The sequence below is a fragment of the Neophocaena asiaeorientalis genome, unplaced genomic scaffold (assembly GCF_003031525.2).
Source record: "Neophocaena asiaeorientalis asiaeorientalis breed wild unplaced genomic scaffold, Neophocaena_asiaeorientalis_V1.1 scaffold131, whole genome shotgun sequence".
NCBI lineage: Eukaryota > Metazoa > Chordata > Mammalia > Artiodactyla > Phocoenidae > Neophocaena > Neophocaena asiaeorientalis.
The window spans coordinates 556,992-575,437 of record NW_020173201.1 but is presented as its reverse complement, the minus strand read 5'-3'; the positions used below and the strand labels follow the sequence as shown (position 1 = coordinate 575,437).

Genomic DNA, 18,446 nt, shown 5'->3' with positions numbered 1-18,446 from the left:
ATGAGTGAAGATATGTGTGAATCCCTTAGTGGTGATGATTGACACCAGTGGTCCTTGGAAAGTATTGTTATTTTTCCCATCCCTTCTGGTGTGAAAGTAACTGTAGTATCATTTTCAGAGACAGATATTGATTAGGAGAAGGGAAACAGATGATTTAGGTGTGTAGTGAGATTTTAGAGCACTGTTTCTGTTTTTTAAAAATCTATGTTTCCCCTGATAAACTTAAGTCATACTTTCTTTTAATATACATTTAAGTTTAATATGTTATATATAAAAAGTCATATATATGTGCATGTATAATATATGTATGTATGTGTGTGTACAAGCACACACATACACACGCAGAGTTGTTGTTTTATTTTCACCCACCAGGCTACCAGTCAGGAAGTTATAGAGAGCAAAGTTATATAATGACTCAGCAAGTTGTGAGTCAGTGTGGATTATCTTGTTGATACATTTTAACCCATGTTTGTGTTTATCTCCTGTGTGTTTTCAAATTCTTCCCACTTACGGCATTGGTTGGCACTTCCCGTGTTAATGTGGTTCTACCCTTTCCTGGGAAACTTACACATCCTGGTTGTCAGGTCCTCGGCCATACCACTAGAGGGAGCCACTCTGTAATGGGTGAGGTCAGCCTAAGAGAAATAACGTGATCAAGAGGCCAAGGCGAAAGGTTACAGGTAACATATTTCAGATTTATTAAAAAACACATAGGTAACAAGTCAGAGCTTTGGCTAGGAATGATTTGGAAAAGAATTGAAGGCATTATTCCACAAAACATTCACAGTGTGTGCTACAGACAGAGAGCAGGGAAGTGTTCTAGAAGCATTTGCGGTGGACGATGGAGGGCCCGGCCTCGTCGTACTCCTGTTTGCTGATCCACATCTGCTGGAAGGTGGACAGAGAGGCCAGGATGGAGCCGCCAATCCAGACAGAGTATTTGCGCTCGGGAGGGGCAATGATCTGTTGGTCAGGATGAGGAAGAAGGGCCATTAATGCACTAGAACGGGGCCTGGGCGTTCCAGCATGGTCCAAATTTGGTGACCCCTGCTGAAGCTTCATGGGCAACAGGGACAGTCTTGGCTGTTAGATGCTGAACCCGAACCTGAACCCTAACCCATGGGGTGTGAATAAGTTGTGGATTTAAATATTCTTCAATGAGCACATTTGGTTTCCCAGCTCCCTTTTACACGATCTATTCCAAAGCATCTATGACACCCCTGCTGCATTCAGTCTACTATTGGGCAAACTGAAAGTTGGCCCCAAATCCTGCACGGCCTCCACTTAAGCCCTGACAATGTCCCCGACTTTCATAAGCTGTTCTTCAGCAGTCAGCACGACACATATGCTCTGTGGACACAAACACCAGCAACTTCGAGGAGAAGTTTTGATTGTGCCAGAACTTACCACACAGGAACTTACTATAGACCTGATTAAGTACACTGAGATGCACTGTTTAACACAGAGGGACCCAAGCGTCCCCCACTGGGATGAACATTCCCCTGGGATACGTCTGGGTTAGGCTGCATTGGCTGGCCCTACCCACTGCATAGGCCTGACATGTAAGAACATGTTGACGTTTCTTAAATCAATGAATGATTTAGGCTCAGAGAGCAGTGAATCAGGCCGAGGGTATGTCTCCCTACAGCAACTCTAAAAATAGCTATAGTTGAGTAATTCCAAGTTCCACATCAGACTTGGATACTTGGGTAGAAATGAATATGGACACTTGGGCCAACAGATAAGGTATTTCTGAAACGGTGGTGAAAGGGTTTAATTTCCGTTTATCCCTTGAGCTCTGGTTGAACATTTATTTTTAATACAAGTATGTGATATTTACCGAGCACTTACCATGTGCCGAGCACATGTACTATCTCATTTAATCCTCATAACCACTTTGAAGAGTAAGTACTGAATTACTCCCATATTCCAAATGAGGACACAGAGGCTGAGAGAGGTTTAAGTAATTGACCTTGATCACACCGGTTGGTACATATCAGACCCAGTATGCAAACCCGGACCTCTCCCAGGTATGTTTTTGTTTTGTTTTAGAAATAACTTTTCATTTTCGTATAATTTTGGTCTTACAGAAAAGTGGGAAAGACAGTACAGAGAGTTCCTATAGACCACCCCCCACCCCCATGCAGTGTCAGTTTCCCCTAATGTCACCATCTTACTGTACCAGGTTTTTAATGGTTTGCTCTCATCACACTGGAGCTCACAGTTCTACATTCATTTCTATTCAACACTCCAAGTTTGAAGAACTAGAAACTACCCATCTCTAGCTGGGTGTCCGTCATATACCCCCAACCTAGGTTGTCTTTGTCAGCAACCCTAGTAGCTGGTTTCATGTCCCTCCCTCCGGGGTGGGAAGATGAGGTGGTAAGTGCCAATCGGAGGGGCATCCAAGAATCACAAATCCTCAGAAAACAGTCTCTCTCCTCTTCACCCGCAGAATTCCGAGCCTCTAAGGTGGAGTGAGAGCATGCTTCCGTCTAGCCCTCCCTGTTATGTCAGCTGCAGACCCTTTCAAAAAAGGAGTGCAAATCACAGAGAACTTGTCTGAACACCTCTCGTGTGTGTGAACTGCCCCCAGGGGGCCCCTTCTCCTGCTCCCTGGGACGTGGATCAGAAGGCCCCAGCCTGGCCTCCTGATTTCAGAGTGATAACAGCCTTTGAGAAGTCACCAGCCACGTGTAAGTTTGCCTCCAAAGAATGAGGGCCTTTTAATCTGAGTTTCTTTGACTGTGACTCAAAACTCACACAGTGTAGGGGTTCTGATGGCTCAAGGACTGAGCTTGGTCATCCTGGGGTCATGCTGCACTTTTGAGCACTTGTATCAAAGGGTATGTCACACAGAGAGATGAAGATAAAATTCTAATTCCTGGCCACTGAGATGGAGTCACATTTAGTACTGGAGGAAGAGTATACACTATTGAATCTACAGGGTTTACACCCCTTCAGAAATAAGTCTGGCTCATCTGTAATATTTGTAATGCTCTATACATGACATACACTAGTTTTGTGATGAGGAAAAACAACAAAATGTGTATTTTAGTGAGATATGGACACATGGGGGGCTCTACTGACCTTCACTGCAGCTGTTGAAAGTAGCTGATTGACAAGGATAAGTACAGATTAAATTTTGTACAAGATCATTCAACTTCTTTATGAACTGAACTGACCTATATCGTTTAAAGTATGGGACTTGTGGACTTTTACAGCTCTAAAACCCGTGAGTGCATGTGACCAAGATGTAGCCTCTGAAGAGTCCTTCACCTCTTGGCTGTAGGGCTGGCATTGCCAGCAGCATACATGGGTCCGTCACTGAACTGTACCTTGATCTTCATGGTGCTGGGCGCCAGGGCCGTGATCTCCTTCTGCATGCGGTCGGCAATGCCGGGGTACATGGTGGTGCCCCCGGACAGGACGTTGTTAGCATAGAGGTCCTTCCTGATGTCGATATCGCATTTCATGATGCTGTTGTAGGTGGTTTCATGGATGCCAGCAGACTCCATCCCTGGAAAAGAGACACAGGCCATGGTCCTTGGGTGGTGAATAAAGCCCAGGTTGACGTGGAAGACGATGCAATCAACTGGATGATCTTACACTGGACCGAAGCTAGGCAGGCATGATGCTCTGGGAACCAGCCATCTCAGGACCAAAAGGTCCTCGAATGCCCCATGTCCTCCTACCTCTTGTCTAGGGAGGAAGCCCTGCCTCAGCATCTCTGGGAGGGTGGGGGGCTACAACATCATATCCCTAATTTTTAATAGACTCATTACTATGAATGATTCAAATAACAATCAAAGTCTTCAGATTGCCAGCAGAAGCTTCCATGCTGAGCCAATGTTGCAGCCGTTGCTCAGAACTTTCCCCAAGTCTCTCTTTGGCTGCTGCCTTGCTTTTACTCCTCAAAGCTTTATGATGCTGAATCATCCAAAAAGAAAAAAAGCTTCATTTTATTCGGACAAAGACTCGCTTTTCTTCAATCTTTGCAGTTTCGTGATGTAATACTAATAATGCTTAGTGATTAATGACAGCCAATATCTAATAAGCATTGAATGCTCATTTCGGCCAAGTCCTGGGCTAGGTGCCCCGCCCCCACAGCTCGTGTAATCCTCACAGCCACCCTATGAAATAGGTACTATGACAATCCTCATTTTACAGAGGAGGACCCTGAGATTTCAGGGCCCAAGGTCATGAACACAGAATTAAGACTCAAACCCAGGCTCACCCCTCCCAGAGCCTGCCCTCCGTAGGATTGGGCATTTCCATTTTTCTCTCCGCCTATTATTCCCAAACTCAGCATTCAACCTATCCTTCCCATCCATCCATCCGGCGGCTCCACTGTGTCCTAAGCACAGAAAGTATCTGATTCTTTCACTGTAAACCACACACCAAGAATGCTTTGGGCTTGGCTACAACATAGACTATGTTTTCTTAAAAAGAAAACTCCTTTTCTGGTCTCCTTAACTCTTAAAAATGTGACATTCTTTCCTTTGCCCTGGTTTAGAAATGCACTTGGTTTTGTGGCCCCTGTCACATGTCCCTACACGCAGAAGGGTGCTGGGGGCTGAGGGTCGGCTGGGTGCAGAAGGAGAGGGTGGTCTCCCCAGAAGCAGGGGCAGGGTGTGCTGCCTACCGATGAACGAGGGCTGGAACAGGGTCTCTGGGCAGCGGAACCGCTCGTTACCGATGGTGATCACCTGCCCGTCAGGCAGCTCGTAGCTCTTCTCGAGGGAAGAGGAGGACGCAGCAGTGGCCATCTCGTTTTCAAAGTCCAGGGCTACATAGCACAGTTTCTCCTTGATGTCCCGGACAATCTCACGCTCAGCTGTCAGCGAGATACAAACATGGTTTGCACAGGCGGTAAAAATCCACCTGCCCGGGCTTCCCCGGTGGCGCAGTGGTTGAGAGTCCGCCGGCCGATGCAGGGGACGTGGGTTCATGCCCCGGTCTGGGAAGATCCCACATGCCGCGGAGCGGCTGGGCTCGTGAGCCATGGCCGCTGAGCCTGCGCATCCGGAGCCTGTGCTCCGCAACGGGAGAGGCCACAATAGTGAGAGGCCCGCGTACCGCAAAAAAAGAAAGAAAAAAAAAAATCCACCTGCCCTGCTGCAGGCTCTCCTACAATACAGGCTCCATCCACAGTGATAAGTTCGATATTACATTCTGCACCCCCAAATCCATCAGGGCAATTAAATTATAAGTCCACTACGGAACCACTTCTGTTCCCAGCGGAGTGCCTCACACAAAAGGTTCTTAGTGAATATTGTCTGGAAAGTTCAGGACAGGATGAAAATGAGCTGGCTAGAAACAGGCAAAGAGCAGGAAATCCTTAATACGTTAACTTTTTTGCACGATTAACTAATGAATCTCCATTATAAGTGCTTTATAACAGTTTGTTATATTGGATTTTCAGTTGACCAGGAGGACGCGTGCCGAAGCCCCCCCTTAGAGGCCCCTACAGTTTCAAAAAGCTCCAGAGACCCGTGTCGTCTGGGCCAGGTAGATTCTAGCTCAAACCCTTGGAAAATTCATCACCTTCCAGAAAGAGGCAGGCCCTGGCTCAGGACAAGTCCCAATTGAGAAGGCCCCAGTGGTGCATGGAAGAAGTGGGCAGGCAGACCGCTTTCAGACTCCTGTCCTCTGAATTTCTAAGCTATTGGTTCCATCTGGGTCCCTGGGAACCTTTTGGAAGCATCTTGGAATTCTTCATAGGGAGTAGAGGAGGAACAGAATTCACTCAACTGCCTACTGCAAAAGGAGATTTTAACATCTTCAGGTCTCAAACTTGGAGTCTAGAATAAGCCTCAGGGATGTCCAGAAACCTAAACGTTTGGACAAGACCAAACTGGCCAAGGGAGGGCGGGCGGCCAGGGTCAAGGGCACTGAGGACGTCCTGACATCTCTAGTACAGTCTGCCTCTGGGCAGCGGAACACCAGATTATAGCCTGAAGACAAATGTGTCGCTGCCTGCGGGTTGATATTAATAGTCACTAACAAATGCTGCATGCTGCCTCAGGGCCAGGAATTCGACGTGCATGGTCTCATTTACTACTCACAACATCCTTGTGAGAAAGGGTCTATGATTACTCCCATTTTACAGATGAAGAGGCTATGGCTTAGTGAACTTGGACATCTAGTCCAAGGTCACACAGCTAGTGAGTGGCAGAATTGGGACCCAAGTCCTACTGAGAAGTCTCCAAAGACTGCCCATCACCACGCCATACCAACTTCAGTCTCTATGTGTGAATGGAAGGGACTAAAAAATGTTCAAATAGCGCAACTCTGACTAGCTCATAATACCAGATGGTTATAACTGTTCTTCTTGAAGAAATAGTGTAATCGTTCAGCGATTTCACGTATCAAAATATGCACTGCTTTGCCCTGGGCATTAGAATCAGGCCTTGATACCTGCAAGGCTGCCTCCCATTGTTTCCTTGGATAATCACCAAGTCCGGGAAGAACACCCCGCCCTTACACCCCTTCCCTTTATCTCCCGCAAGCCTCACCTGTGGTCACGAAGGAATAGCCTCGCTCGGTCAGGATCTTCATGAGGTAGTCGGTGAGATCTCGGCCAGCCAGGTCCAGACGCATGATGGCGTGGGGCAGGGCATAGCCCTCATAGATGGGCACATTGTGGGTAACACCATCTCCAGAGTCCAGCACAATGCCTGGGGGACAGTTGTACACAATAAAAGTCACCAGGGCAGCTGGTATGTGATCACTTACTGGTCTAGTAGAAGGGGAATTTCTAAGCCTCTTATTTGAAAGGAAGGAAGGCATTTGATAGAAGAAGTGGGGCAAGGCTGGATAAAGAAAAAAAAAGAAAGAACAGGAAGAGGGAAACAATAGGAGAAGTCCTCCTGGAAATACAAGTTAAAGGGCTTAATTTTAAAGGTGAGAAGAAGACCTCTGAGGGCTGGAATTAACCCTGTCAATTTGAACTAAACCCCAATCCATCACAACCCGCATGTTTATGAACCATTAAATCCTGTAACTGATGGTGTATTCAACTGAGGCTCTCACCCCTCCCAACCACTTACCAGTTGTACGTCCAGAGGCGTAGAGGGACAGCACCGCCTGAATAGCCACATACATGGCTGGGACATTGAAAGTCTCAAACATGATCTGCAAAGCAATTCAAAGAGCTGAGTTAGTGATGCTGCCAGTCTTACCAAGAATGCACAAGACAGCATCTTGTTGAGGAATGCAGAGGGCCCACGTGGTTCTGGGTAGAGGAAACTAAGGTAAAGGAGGGCCAGGGCAGCCTTGGTTACTAGTCAAGGAGAAATGAAGGTGTAAATGAAGAAACCATTATACCAGAGGCCTGATGGCATGGAGAGGGGGATACATGACCAGTCAGGTATAAGGAGGGTCTAGCTTCTGGCCCTGGCCCTGAGTTGAACATGACCTGGGAGAATTCACCAAACTAACAGCTGAATAACATGGGTTTCATTCCAGGTCTCTTGATTACAAATGGAGGAGGAGTTTGGATGAGAAGGGTTCTAAGGGTCCTCCAGTGTGAACAGCCCAGGACTTAATACAGTTATCAAAGCCAAAAGAAACAAAAGACAGCATCTATACTTCTCTGGTATATGAAAGAGCCCCCCCTTTTCTTTTTGGCCGCGCGGCTTGCAGATCTTAGTTCCCTGACCAGGGATTGAACCCAGGCCCTCTGCAGTGAAAACTCAAGAGTCCTAACCACTGGACCACCAGGGAATTCCCGAAAAAGGCCTTTTAAACCTGAAGCTCAGACTGGTTGAATTAGCCCTGTTCTGTGGTCTGAGGTTCGTTTAATCTGTTCCATTTTTTTATGTAGTTGCAGCCCTAGAATCTGAGGCCACTCTGGCTGCAGTGAAGGAGCCCTGATTCCTGGAAGAAAAGAACCGCCTGCTGGTAACAGAGAACCAAGTATGAAAGTCAATGTGGCAGCTCATGCAGTCTAGGGACACGATTAGAACCAGAGTCCCTCCGGGTCAAGCATTAGAAATCTGTGCCCACGGAGATGCCCACAGACCACCATTTCTCCATCTGCAAAACCCTCCCTGGTCTATTCACCAGAGTGAATATCCAGCATCATTTGCTAGACGGCCATAATTCCCAACTATATTTTTCACCATTCACAGGAAAAATAGCCCCCATAAGAAACAACATCTCTTGCTACATGAGCACTTCCCAGGCACACAGACGTTCCCCTGTAGAGAACAGCTGCTAGTGTGTTGGTGTAGCGCCTAGAACTCTTCCGAGAGAAAGACCCTGCTGTATTTACATTTATTATTCTCCGAGGTCAAAAGATCACGGACCAAATCCAAGCTCGGCCACTTCTAGCTGTGTGACCTTGGGACAATCACCTAATGTACTTGAGCCTCGATTTCTTCATTTATATGATCAGCATACGAATAGCTCCTGCTTTACGTTGTTAAGATTTAAAGAGACAATGCGTATAAAATGCTTAGCCCAGTGCCTGACCATAGCAAGCATGAAATTGACACGAGGCGTATTTATTTAGCAGCTCATCCAACCTGGAAATCTTGTCTGGCTGGTGGAATGGATGGTCTCCTGATCCAAAACTTTTGAGCTTCAGACAAGTGACAATAATGACAACTATTTGTTGAAGGTTATCATACCAGGTACCATGAAACACATTTAGCATTTACCTCATTCATCTTCACACCAATCCTTTGAAAAATAATAGTACTAATATTATTCCCAACATATGGACAAGGAAACTGAGGCTCTGAGAAATTAAGTGGATTCTTTAAAGTCACATAACTGATTAAGTGACAGATCGAGTTTTCAAACCGGGATCTGTTGGACTCCAGAACCAAAATTCCCCATTTTATGTTATCCTGCACTTTGAAATGACTTCTCCTTAGAAGGTTTTAACCTAAACATGTCACCTTTTCAGTTAAATCTTGGAAATTTCCTGTTGCTCTTGGAACCAAGGGGCTGTTCCTGCAGTAAGGATGTCAGTGCCACCAGGATGCTCCTGGCCTTTGGAATTCTGGAAAGTTATCAGCCTGTGAGTGGACTGTTTGGTGGGCCTTCTCGCTGCTGTCCTGCACAACCCCTTTAACACAGGACTTTCCCCAGACACCAAAGTGCTGGGCCCTGGAGTGCATATTTACCTGGGTCATTTTCTCCCGGTTGGCTTTGGGGTTCAGGGGTGCCTCGGTGAGCAGGGTTGGATGCTCTTCAGGGGCAACACGAAGCTCATTGTAGAAAGAGTGGTGCCAGATCTAGCAGGGGGACCGAGGAAAAGCACAATGATGTGACGCTGTAGGGGCACTGCAGTCCTCAAAAAGCGATCAGAATGGGCTAATGAAACCAGGTTCAAATAAAATGCTAGAAGTACTCATTATGCGTCCACAGTTTTACAGATGCAGAGACTGAAACTCAAGGACTGTAAATAACTTACTGAGGATGCACAGCTAGTAGGTGAATGAGCAAAAACGCAAACCCAGGACTATGAGGCAGGATGGAGTAGTGGTTAAGGGTACAGGCTCTGGCATCAAACCTGGGTTCAAATCCTGGCTTAACCACTTCTTGGTTATGTGAGCTTAGGCAAATTTTAACCCTTCTCAGCCACAATCTCTCCATGGGTAATATAAAAATAATTTGTGGGCTTCCCTGGTGGCGCAGTGGTTGAGAGTCCGCCTGCCGATGCAGGGGACACGGGTCGTGCCCCGGTCCAGGAAGATCCCACATGCCGCGGAGCGGCTGGGCCCGTGAGCCATGGCCGCTGAGCCTGCGCATCCGGAGCCTGTGCTCCGCAACGGGAGAGGCCACAACAGTGAGAGGCCCGCATACCGCAAAAAAAAAAAAAAAAATTTGTATGTCTTTGTGAGACTTAAGTCCGGGAACCCTAGAGTTGCTATTCAGCCCAGAGTAAATGTTACTATTATTCAACTATATCTTCTTTACCCCCTATTTCCACTTTAGTTAATATTCATGGGCAAATGAGTTAGAGTAGCAAGTAAAAGGACAAATGAATGAATATATGAAAGGATGAATGAAGCTGACCTAATTGCCTAATTGCCACTTTTAATATTTGAGGGAAAATTTCCTCCCCTCCATTCCCCTCTTTGTTCCCCAGGGCTGAGAGAAGACTGCCTTGGTCAGCACACTCTGGACTTTTCGTTCATGGGCAGACATTTGGCCTTCAAGTGTTTCCAAAAAAAGCCAGTGTCTATTTCTAGCATGTCCGTGCGATGTACTTTGGACATACTTGTGTTTGCTTCATGGTTGAGCATCCTCCTTATTTTTGTTTATTTTTATTTTTGAGCTGTTTCTTTTTTTAATTTAATTTTAATTTTATATTGGAGTATAGTTGATTCACAATGTTGTGTTAGTTTCAGGTGTACAGCAGAGTGATTCAGTTATACATATACGTATATCCATACTTTTTCAGATTCTTTTCCCATATAGGTTATTACAGAGTATTAAGTAGAGTTCCCTGTGAGCATCCTCTTTAATCCCTGGATGCCATAAAGAACAAACCATTGTGAAAAAGTTTCAGTTAACTAGTTATTTTTAAAAGCCTGAAAATTCTCCACTAGCACCAGAAATATTAAATTCATTCAGAATTAAAACAAAATAAAACAAGAACTGCTAGTGAAAGCTCATACATTAATAAAAGCTAGATCGACTTTAAAGAGTCTTTATCTTATTGCAGTTACTTTGGTTTTGAATTTGTTGTCTCTAGAAAGGAAATGAGACTCCTGAAAGTTCTATCCCTTTGATGGAGTAAAAGCCGCACAGTGTTCAAGAAATCAAAAAAAAAAAAAAGTGAAGAAAAGAAATTCTACCTATCGTATTATATACTATGGATACTCTGAAGCGTCATTTAAAAACCAACCAATCCCTCTCTCTTTCTCTCTCTCTCTCTCTCTCTCTCTCTCAGACCCTTTGAATTTAAATTTTAAAAATTATGGAATGCTTTATTTGTTCCAAGGATCTTTCTCCAGGTGCATCCCTCTGAGACGCTGCCGGCTCCATGGAGAATCTCTTAAGAGTATTTTCCTACTATTAATATCTTCCTCACAGTGAAAACTGCAGTCTTAACCAAATCCAGAATCTTAGACTCAGTAAACCTAATGAAACACAATTTTTGTAGAGAAGCAGAAGTTTCAGCATTATTACTGATAAATCCTAGCAACATTATTTTCTTTTACACTAGTGGGAGAGAGAGAGAGAGAGAGAGAGTGTATGTATGGAGCTGACAGATATATAAAAGTCCAGATGTTCTGGTTCTAATATATTTGCTGCATTTTAAAAATTTAAGTCACTTTCTCATTATTTCTTCTGCTTTTTCTCTGATCACTTGTGTTTCCATAATGTCTAATAACAAACATCAAAATCCTAGGATTTAACTCTTCTCCTCATTAGCTCTTCTATATGGGTCTGGGAGATAAAGACTTCATTTAAGGCAACACAGGGAGATACTTTTAAAAATATTTATTTAAAAATTTTTGTCATGTGCTTGGGCTTCAATATGTTGAGGAACATTCGGGAATGTATAGCTTTCTATAGTGAAAACTAAAAATATATATATATATTTTAAATGTTCAGGGTGAGTTAATGAAAACCTTTCAAGAATGGGTGCGTGAAGGCAACCCTTTGTTCTCCTGGCTGCTACTCATGTAATGCTTGTCCTCGGAGGGCAAGCCAGTGGACTGAGCAAGTCTATTAATACCCACCATTGTCTAAGGGCTACTGTTCTCGTCTGCAGAGCTAGCTCACTCTAATTGGTTTATAAACCCTGTTAGGCAAAGGATTTGCTTTTTTTTTTTTATTTAAAGAAACAGTTCAGGATTTTTTCTTTCCAGTTAGTAATAATCTAGAAGGAACATCAAGTAAAAGTACAATTGGGCAAAGTGAGTCAGTTCTTTTCCCCAGCAGTGGCAAGATGTTTGGAAACAGGAGCCCCAGGAATTATGCATGAATCTCCCGGTACCTTTTCCATGTCGTCCCAGTTGGTGATGATGCCGTGTTCTATTGGGTACTTCAGGGTCAGGATTCCTCTTTTGCTTTGTGCTTCATCACCCACGTAGCTGTCTTTTTGTCCCATTCCCACCATCACCCCCTAAAAAAGGTTCAACACATCACGAGCCAGCCTCTCTCAGAACTTGTGAACCGATTACAGTCCAAACACAAAGGGTTAAATCATTGCGATAGAAAGTTCCTTCGGGTACCAACAATGATATGCTGAATCCTACTGTCACTAAGTTCTTAAGAAACAGCCTTAGTTGATTGGAAACAGGTCTGACTAGTTCTCTCAAATAGCAGAGAACCCTGGGGGTAAGGCAACTTTGTGTTATTTATCTTCTACATCCCTTGATGAGCTCTCTTAGGGCAAAGATTGAATCTGTCTTGTTCTCCACTATGACAAATTGCCTGGCACATATTCGGCACTCAATCATTATTTGTTGAATGGATATGTAAAATTTTACATATTAGTTAAATGGCATTTTGTCCCTTATAAATCCTTTAAACTGTACTTTTGAAGTTGTCACCTACCCAAGAGTATATCTAACCATTCTAAGCAAAAACATTATTTCTACAAATGATCACTCCGTGCTTGACTTCTCATAGATAAATTCATACCAATCAACACTGACATCTGCCTAAAGTAGTGGGATGTATTTTTTAATCATTAAGGTGAAGCTTTACAAAAGAGAGAATTCTCATTACTAAAATTTAAAATTGCACTGGAGTGACTTAAAATTGCAAAACAGTCGTGGCTACTATAGTTCCATAAGTAGTGATTTATGCAAAATATCTCCATCCCAGAAGTTCAACAAAGGGACAGAGTTCATTCATGGGGAGAGGCTTCTATTATTTGCTCTTGTGAATCTGTGCCAAATTGAAAGCTTAAATATCAATCAGATAGGCTCAATGTGCAAAATACATTTCTGCTGTGAAGGAGAATTTCTGAGATTTTTACCCTGTGGCTGCCATCAACATTTTGTTTCTACATAATGCTATGTAAAATTATCATGTGGCTGTCCACATGTATTTTGTTGACAACTAACAGATGGAAAATTACATTTGGTAACAGTGCTGATTTTCACCTAACATTAGGTTCTGTGAGAGTGAGTGACCTGGGCTTTTATTTTAGTTTCTTTCCAAAGGGTAGCTATGGAATACATCAGATAACTCATAAGCTCATAAATATTTCTGATGCTGATGACAATGATTACATTTAGACAAAAAGGATTTATGAAAAAGAGCCAGTCTTTGTATCTGATAGACACCCAATAGATAATCTATCAACATTGTGTATTAAATTGGTACTTATTTCTAGACGTCAATCATCAGAGGTACATTTTTAACATGGTTACATAATTCCCGGGCAGAGAGCAACAGACAATCTATGAATACCCATAGCGAGTACCAGAGACACAGAGGGACAAAATTTATAGCCTTGTTTTTCTCTGTTCCAGAGAAAATTTTCCTCACCTGATGTCTGGGACGTCCCACAATGGACGGGAAAACAGCCCTGGGAGCATCGTCCCCAGCAAAGCCAGCTTTACAGAGCCCAGAGCCATTGTCACACACCAGGGCGGTGCTGTCCTCTTCTTCACACATCTTGGCTGGAGCTACGACACAGGGTCCTGCAGGGAACAGGGAGGAAGCCACCCCGCTGTTATCCAACAGTCATGGCACTTAACCTGACCACTCCCACCTTCCAGGCTGGGTTGAGACCCCTCCCGTGCACTCCTAGAGCGCCTTCTGCTGATTCTTATCTAACACAGCATTTATCTCAAAGTACTTTCATTAGACTGAAAACTTTTTGTAACTAAAACTCTGATTTCCACATTCATACAACAGGTCTCTAGCACCGTGGCTGGCACGTCACATGTGCTCACAAGCACTTTAAAGACTAAGTAAGTGAATGAATGAACTACTGCAGAGCACATATGGAATATCAGACCATGAGATCAGATATTCACAGGGACAAGTCATTTGTTAAAGAAGTATCTGGAATTTGCTGTCTGTATCCAACCATCTTCACATTTTTCTAGGTATGTTATAACTTCTAATTTTTTTCAAAAACGTAGATTTTGAGGAATGGGCAGCATGTGAAAAATTGGAAATATTGAGACATTTAATGTAAAATGTTTAAAAGAAAATTCTCTTTTGGATCCTGAGGACTTTAAATTTTACCCTTGGAAAAACATTAGAACCAATCAAAACTTTCTAAGAAGGTGCTTTAAATTTTAGGGACCACAGTTATTCCATTAATAAAAACCACTGCTACCCTGTAAGTCCAACAAGCCAGGGTGAATCCAAAACTTTACACATCGTGCAGTAGAATGCTTTGTTGCCATTAAAAAAGGTAAATAAAAGGATAAGTTACAGGTATATTCTTATGTGATACTAGGTTAGAGAAATTAACATTGTACGATCCCATTAAAAATGTATTTTTATGCACTAGAAAAAGATTAATCATATTTACCACGATGTTGATGGGGGTTATTTTTGAAGTGGTGGGTTTTCTAGGTGTTTTAAATGATCATCCCATGGTTCTGTAATATTTTCTAAATAAATTGAGCATGTATTCTTTTAGTAAGAAAGCAATATTTCAAATATCCCATTGTTAAGCTTGGATCCTACGGCAAAATTTGGAAGACTGGAGCACAAGTAACAACTTAGAGATCTGGGAAATTGAAGGCTTATTAGAGAATGTTTTCATTTAATGCCCTCATTTCTCAAATGAGAAAACTCAGGGGAAGTGATTTGCTCAAGGGCACACAGGGCCTTACAGGCAAAGTTGAACCAGAGATCAGGTCCCCTTGGCTACCCTTCAGCTTTCAATCTAGACCCCTTCCATTTTCTAAGCAGAATTAGGTGAAAAATAGTTTTTAAAGAGAAGGACACCCAGAGTTCTCTGCCTGACTTTGAGATGATAGGATTTCAGGTTCAGGAAGAGTCTTCTAAGTTGGTGAACTCATTGCATCCCCAGGCCTAGATATAAAAGGCAACTCTTTTAAGGAAATTTCTGGGACCTAAGAAAAGAAAAAAAAGCTATTGCAGTTTGAGTTGTGCCAGACCATTCCCATGAAACCAATGCTCCATCTTTCCAAATGCCTAGAACTCCCATGGCAGTGTCTCATGCAACATAACCTTTTGCAAAGAGCATGAACCTCAACTGAAAGAACATATCTTAAAATCCAGGACATGTACTGTTATCGCCAACTGACAAACCAGGGAATCAAGACTCAAGTTGGAATGATTTGTCCAAGATCCCAAAACTGGTAGAGTTAGGACACTAAAAATTACAGCACGTGATGGTTATGGGCTTGGATTCTGGGGTCTCACTCTGGATTTGAGTGTGGCCTTCACCGCTTAGAAGCTACGTGACTTAGTAAGTTATGTAACATCTCTAAATCAGGTTCTTTATCTATGAAACGACAGTAAAATCTGTATGTAGCACATAGAGTTCTTATGGGGATTAGATTTTCTAAAAGGCATTAAAAATAATTTATGGTGGCATATACATTATGAATTCTCAATAAATATTATTTTAAAATTATTAGCATCATTATGTGATGATTATCATTATCCAGATCTTTTTACTTCCAGTCTTTGCTTCCTCTCCACAACTCCCTCTAGGCCTACCAGAGAAACCTTCAACTTGTGGCTTCTACTTGTAAGAATGGAAAATGAGGTTTATCAATGGCCTACTCTTTCTTTTCCCACCCTTCCCTTCCCTTTCCAGACACTGAATTATGTTTGGCAGTCATGTGATTTGGCTTCCTTCCTAGCAGATTAAGAAGCAAAAAGAGAGATGAGAAATGTAAGAGAGAGAAGGCAGAAAAGCAGTCGGAGTCGGAGGCATGTGTCAGAGGCTGTCGGCACTGGATCAGCAGCCTCTCTGGATGTGCTAAGCAGACTTGCCAAAACAAAAGTAAGGGCTGGAAACAGGATAAAATATTTGGAATTAGGAGGCTCTAAAAATGTGATGGTGTGGTCACTATGAATACACATGTCCTTAGTAACCCTTTCCTGGGGCAGGAAGGGTTTGGGGGAGTGTTGGAATGCACTGCAGAAAAAGTAGACTTAACGCTCAGGTCAGCAAGCATGCAGAAAATAAAAAGATCTCAAAATTTGGTAAATGTGTTTTTATTTGGCAAAAAAAGAAAGAAAGAAAATGTCCAGGAAGAAGTTTTAAATCTCTAAAAGGAACACTGTCGTTAGAGAAATCTGTGTCCCCAGAAAGGACCCAGCTCAGTGGTTTGCAACTCTTACCTAACCTGATGAGCAGCTGGGTTTGGAGCAAAGCATTTCCTAATTAGGTAAAACACACTCGAATGTCTGCTTTTGGAACAGCACCCGGGTCAGGGGGTTTTCTCTAACCGACTCGAGTGCATCTTGTGCCAAAAATGAGGAGTTAGTGGGAGGGGAACGCTCCAGGTCCCAGCTCGACAGTCTTGAAACACAAACCATATTTAGTCATGAATCACAAAATGGAAGGAAAATCTCAGTGTGAAAACTCCAGTCCGGAATGAAGCTGCCAACTGTTGATTTACAGCAAAGAGCAGCCTGCGGTGGCAGGGCTGGCTCCCAGGTCCCGCCCGGCTGAGAAATGCAAACCAGACATCTCACAGGCTGAGACGCAAACAGCTGTCAGACGCACACCCGGCTCCCTCTCTCTATTCACAAAGATTCAGCGGGGCGCCTGCTGCGCTCTGCTGCAGATGACCAACGAACCGAGACGCATATATCTTTTTTTTTTAACATCTTTATTGGGGTATAATTGCTTTACAGTGGTGTGTTAGTTTCTGCTTTATAACAAAGTGAATCAGTTATACATATACATATGTTCCCATATCTCTTCCCTCCTGCGTCTCCCTCCCTCCCACCCTCCCTATCCCACTCCTCTAGGTGGTCACAAAGCACCGAGCTGATCTCCCTGTGCTATGCGGCTGCTTCCCACTAGCTATCTATTTTACGTTTGGTAGTGTATATATGTCCGTGCCACTCTCTCACTTTGTCCCAGCTTCCCCTTCCCACTCCCCGTGTCCTCAAGTCCATTCTCTAGTAGGTCTGTGTCTTTATTCCCGTCTTACCCCTAGGTTCTTCATGACCTTTTTTTTTCTTAGATTCCATATATATATGTGTTAGCATACGGTATTTGTTTTTCTCTTTCTGACTTACTTCACTGAGACGCGTATATCTTGAAGTGTAAGCTCCCAGTTACACTCAAGAGACTTTCCCACAGAAGACACTACCAATGAGAGCCAGAGGAGCCCAGATGCAAATACACAAAGAGCCAATATCAAAGGCTAGGCAACCTTGGTTCAATTCTAAAATCCACTTCCAGACACCGTAGCTGCACCAAAAGTACAGTCCAGTGAAAAATCCCCACACCAAATCTGAACCACAAGCAGATACTGGAGTTTCCAGTGCCTAAATATAAATCATCATGTAACTTACTGCAGACGGCTTGACTGCGTCTCTGAAATGCACTGCAAGACCCGGGCAGTTGGTTTAGTATAAACAGATGTTGCAGGTGACACACATAGATTTCATTCCATCTTGCTCTCCCCACCCTTTCCCACACCAGGCTGCGTCTTAGCTTGGATTTTAAGGTTAGATAATTAGAGCTAAAAGCTACAATCGTGTTAGTAGTACAATCTTCATTCAAAACTTTCAGAGTGTGTGAGCCTGGCCAAAATCCCCAGAGATGACATCTGATTATGCTGGGGAATGTCAGAGCCGCTGGAATCTAAGTCACATCCCTGGGCCGGTGCCACTTACCCTGAAAGTGCTCGGCTGGGCTTCTCTCCTCTGGCTGGTGTTCGGGGAAGCTGAACGCCGAAGGGTTATATAGCTCCTTGGTCTGCTCCCCTCCCACTTGCTTCCCAAACAAGGAACAAAGACAGACTTCAGCCCTCCGTTCAGTCTAACACAACCATATAGGGACCTCAGCACAAAACTCTCTAATCTGGGTGGCCGGAGGTCTGGGTCTCTTCCACTGCATTCCACTGCTCTGCTCATGAAAAGGCAGGCAGCTCAGCTGCCTGTGGGAGATAAACACCCCAAGCCTTCAGAACAATTGCTGAAATGCCCAGAGATACTGAGTGAGCCTCATGGGGCAGATGCAGGCACGGTTCGCACATTCCTCAGGAGATGCCAGCCGGCCGTCTTGCTAGCATTTCGGGTCATTTCCTCATGAACCGAGCACAGAAAGAAGCTGCCTCTGAGGAGCAGGGATTTTTAAAAATTCCCCTAAAAACGGGGTCTGCAATGAAGAAAGAGATGCTGCAATGGTCCATAAGTTTAAAGAGGGAGTGAGAACTTTGTGGTCGTCAGTGCTGGGTTTATGAATCAAGTCTGGGGCGGGGTCGGGGGTGATGGAAGTAGGAATTGAAGTGGAGACAGGTTTGAAGGCCCGTGTTTTCACAGAGGCGCTTGGAAGTCAGCACGAC

General features: G+C 43.9%; 1 protein-coding gene across 1 annotated transcript; it reads right to left on the bottom strand.

Annotated features, from left to right (window-relative positions):
• Nucleotides 1-674: 674 nt before the first annotated feature.
• On the bottom strand, nt 675-18,063 carry ACTA2 (actin alpha 2, smooth muscle). The gene is made up of 9 exons (XM_024744816.1): nt 17,776-18,063; nt 13,471-13,625; nt 11,966-12,094; nt 9,138-9,248; nt 7,053-7,137; nt 6,519-6,680; nt 4,646-4,837; nt 3,339-3,520; nt 675-963 (listed from the first exon to the last, which is right to left on the bottom strand). The coding sequence occupies exons 2-9, from the start codon at nt 13,597-13,599 to the stop codon at nt 820-822; spliced, it is 1,134 nt and encodes a 377-aa protein (XP_024600584.1). The 5' UTR covers nt 13,600-13,625; nt 17,776-18,063; the 3' UTR covers nt 675-819.
• Between the last annotated feature and the right edge of the window lie 383 nt (nt 18,064-18,446).

Coding starts and splice junctions, on each gene's coding strand:
- ACTA2 (XM_024744816.1), bottom strand. CDS start 13,599: ATGTGTGAAGAAGAGGACAGCACCGCCCTGGTGTGTGACAATGGCTCT. Junction 12,095..13,470: donor TGGGACGTCCCAGACATCAG/GTGAGGAAAATT, acceptor AACCTTTTTTAG/GGGGTGATGGTGGGAATGGG. Junction 4,838..6,518: donor CTATTCCTTCGTGACCACAG/GTGAGGCTTGCG, acceptor TCTCGCTGACAG/CTGAGCGTGAGATTGTCCGG.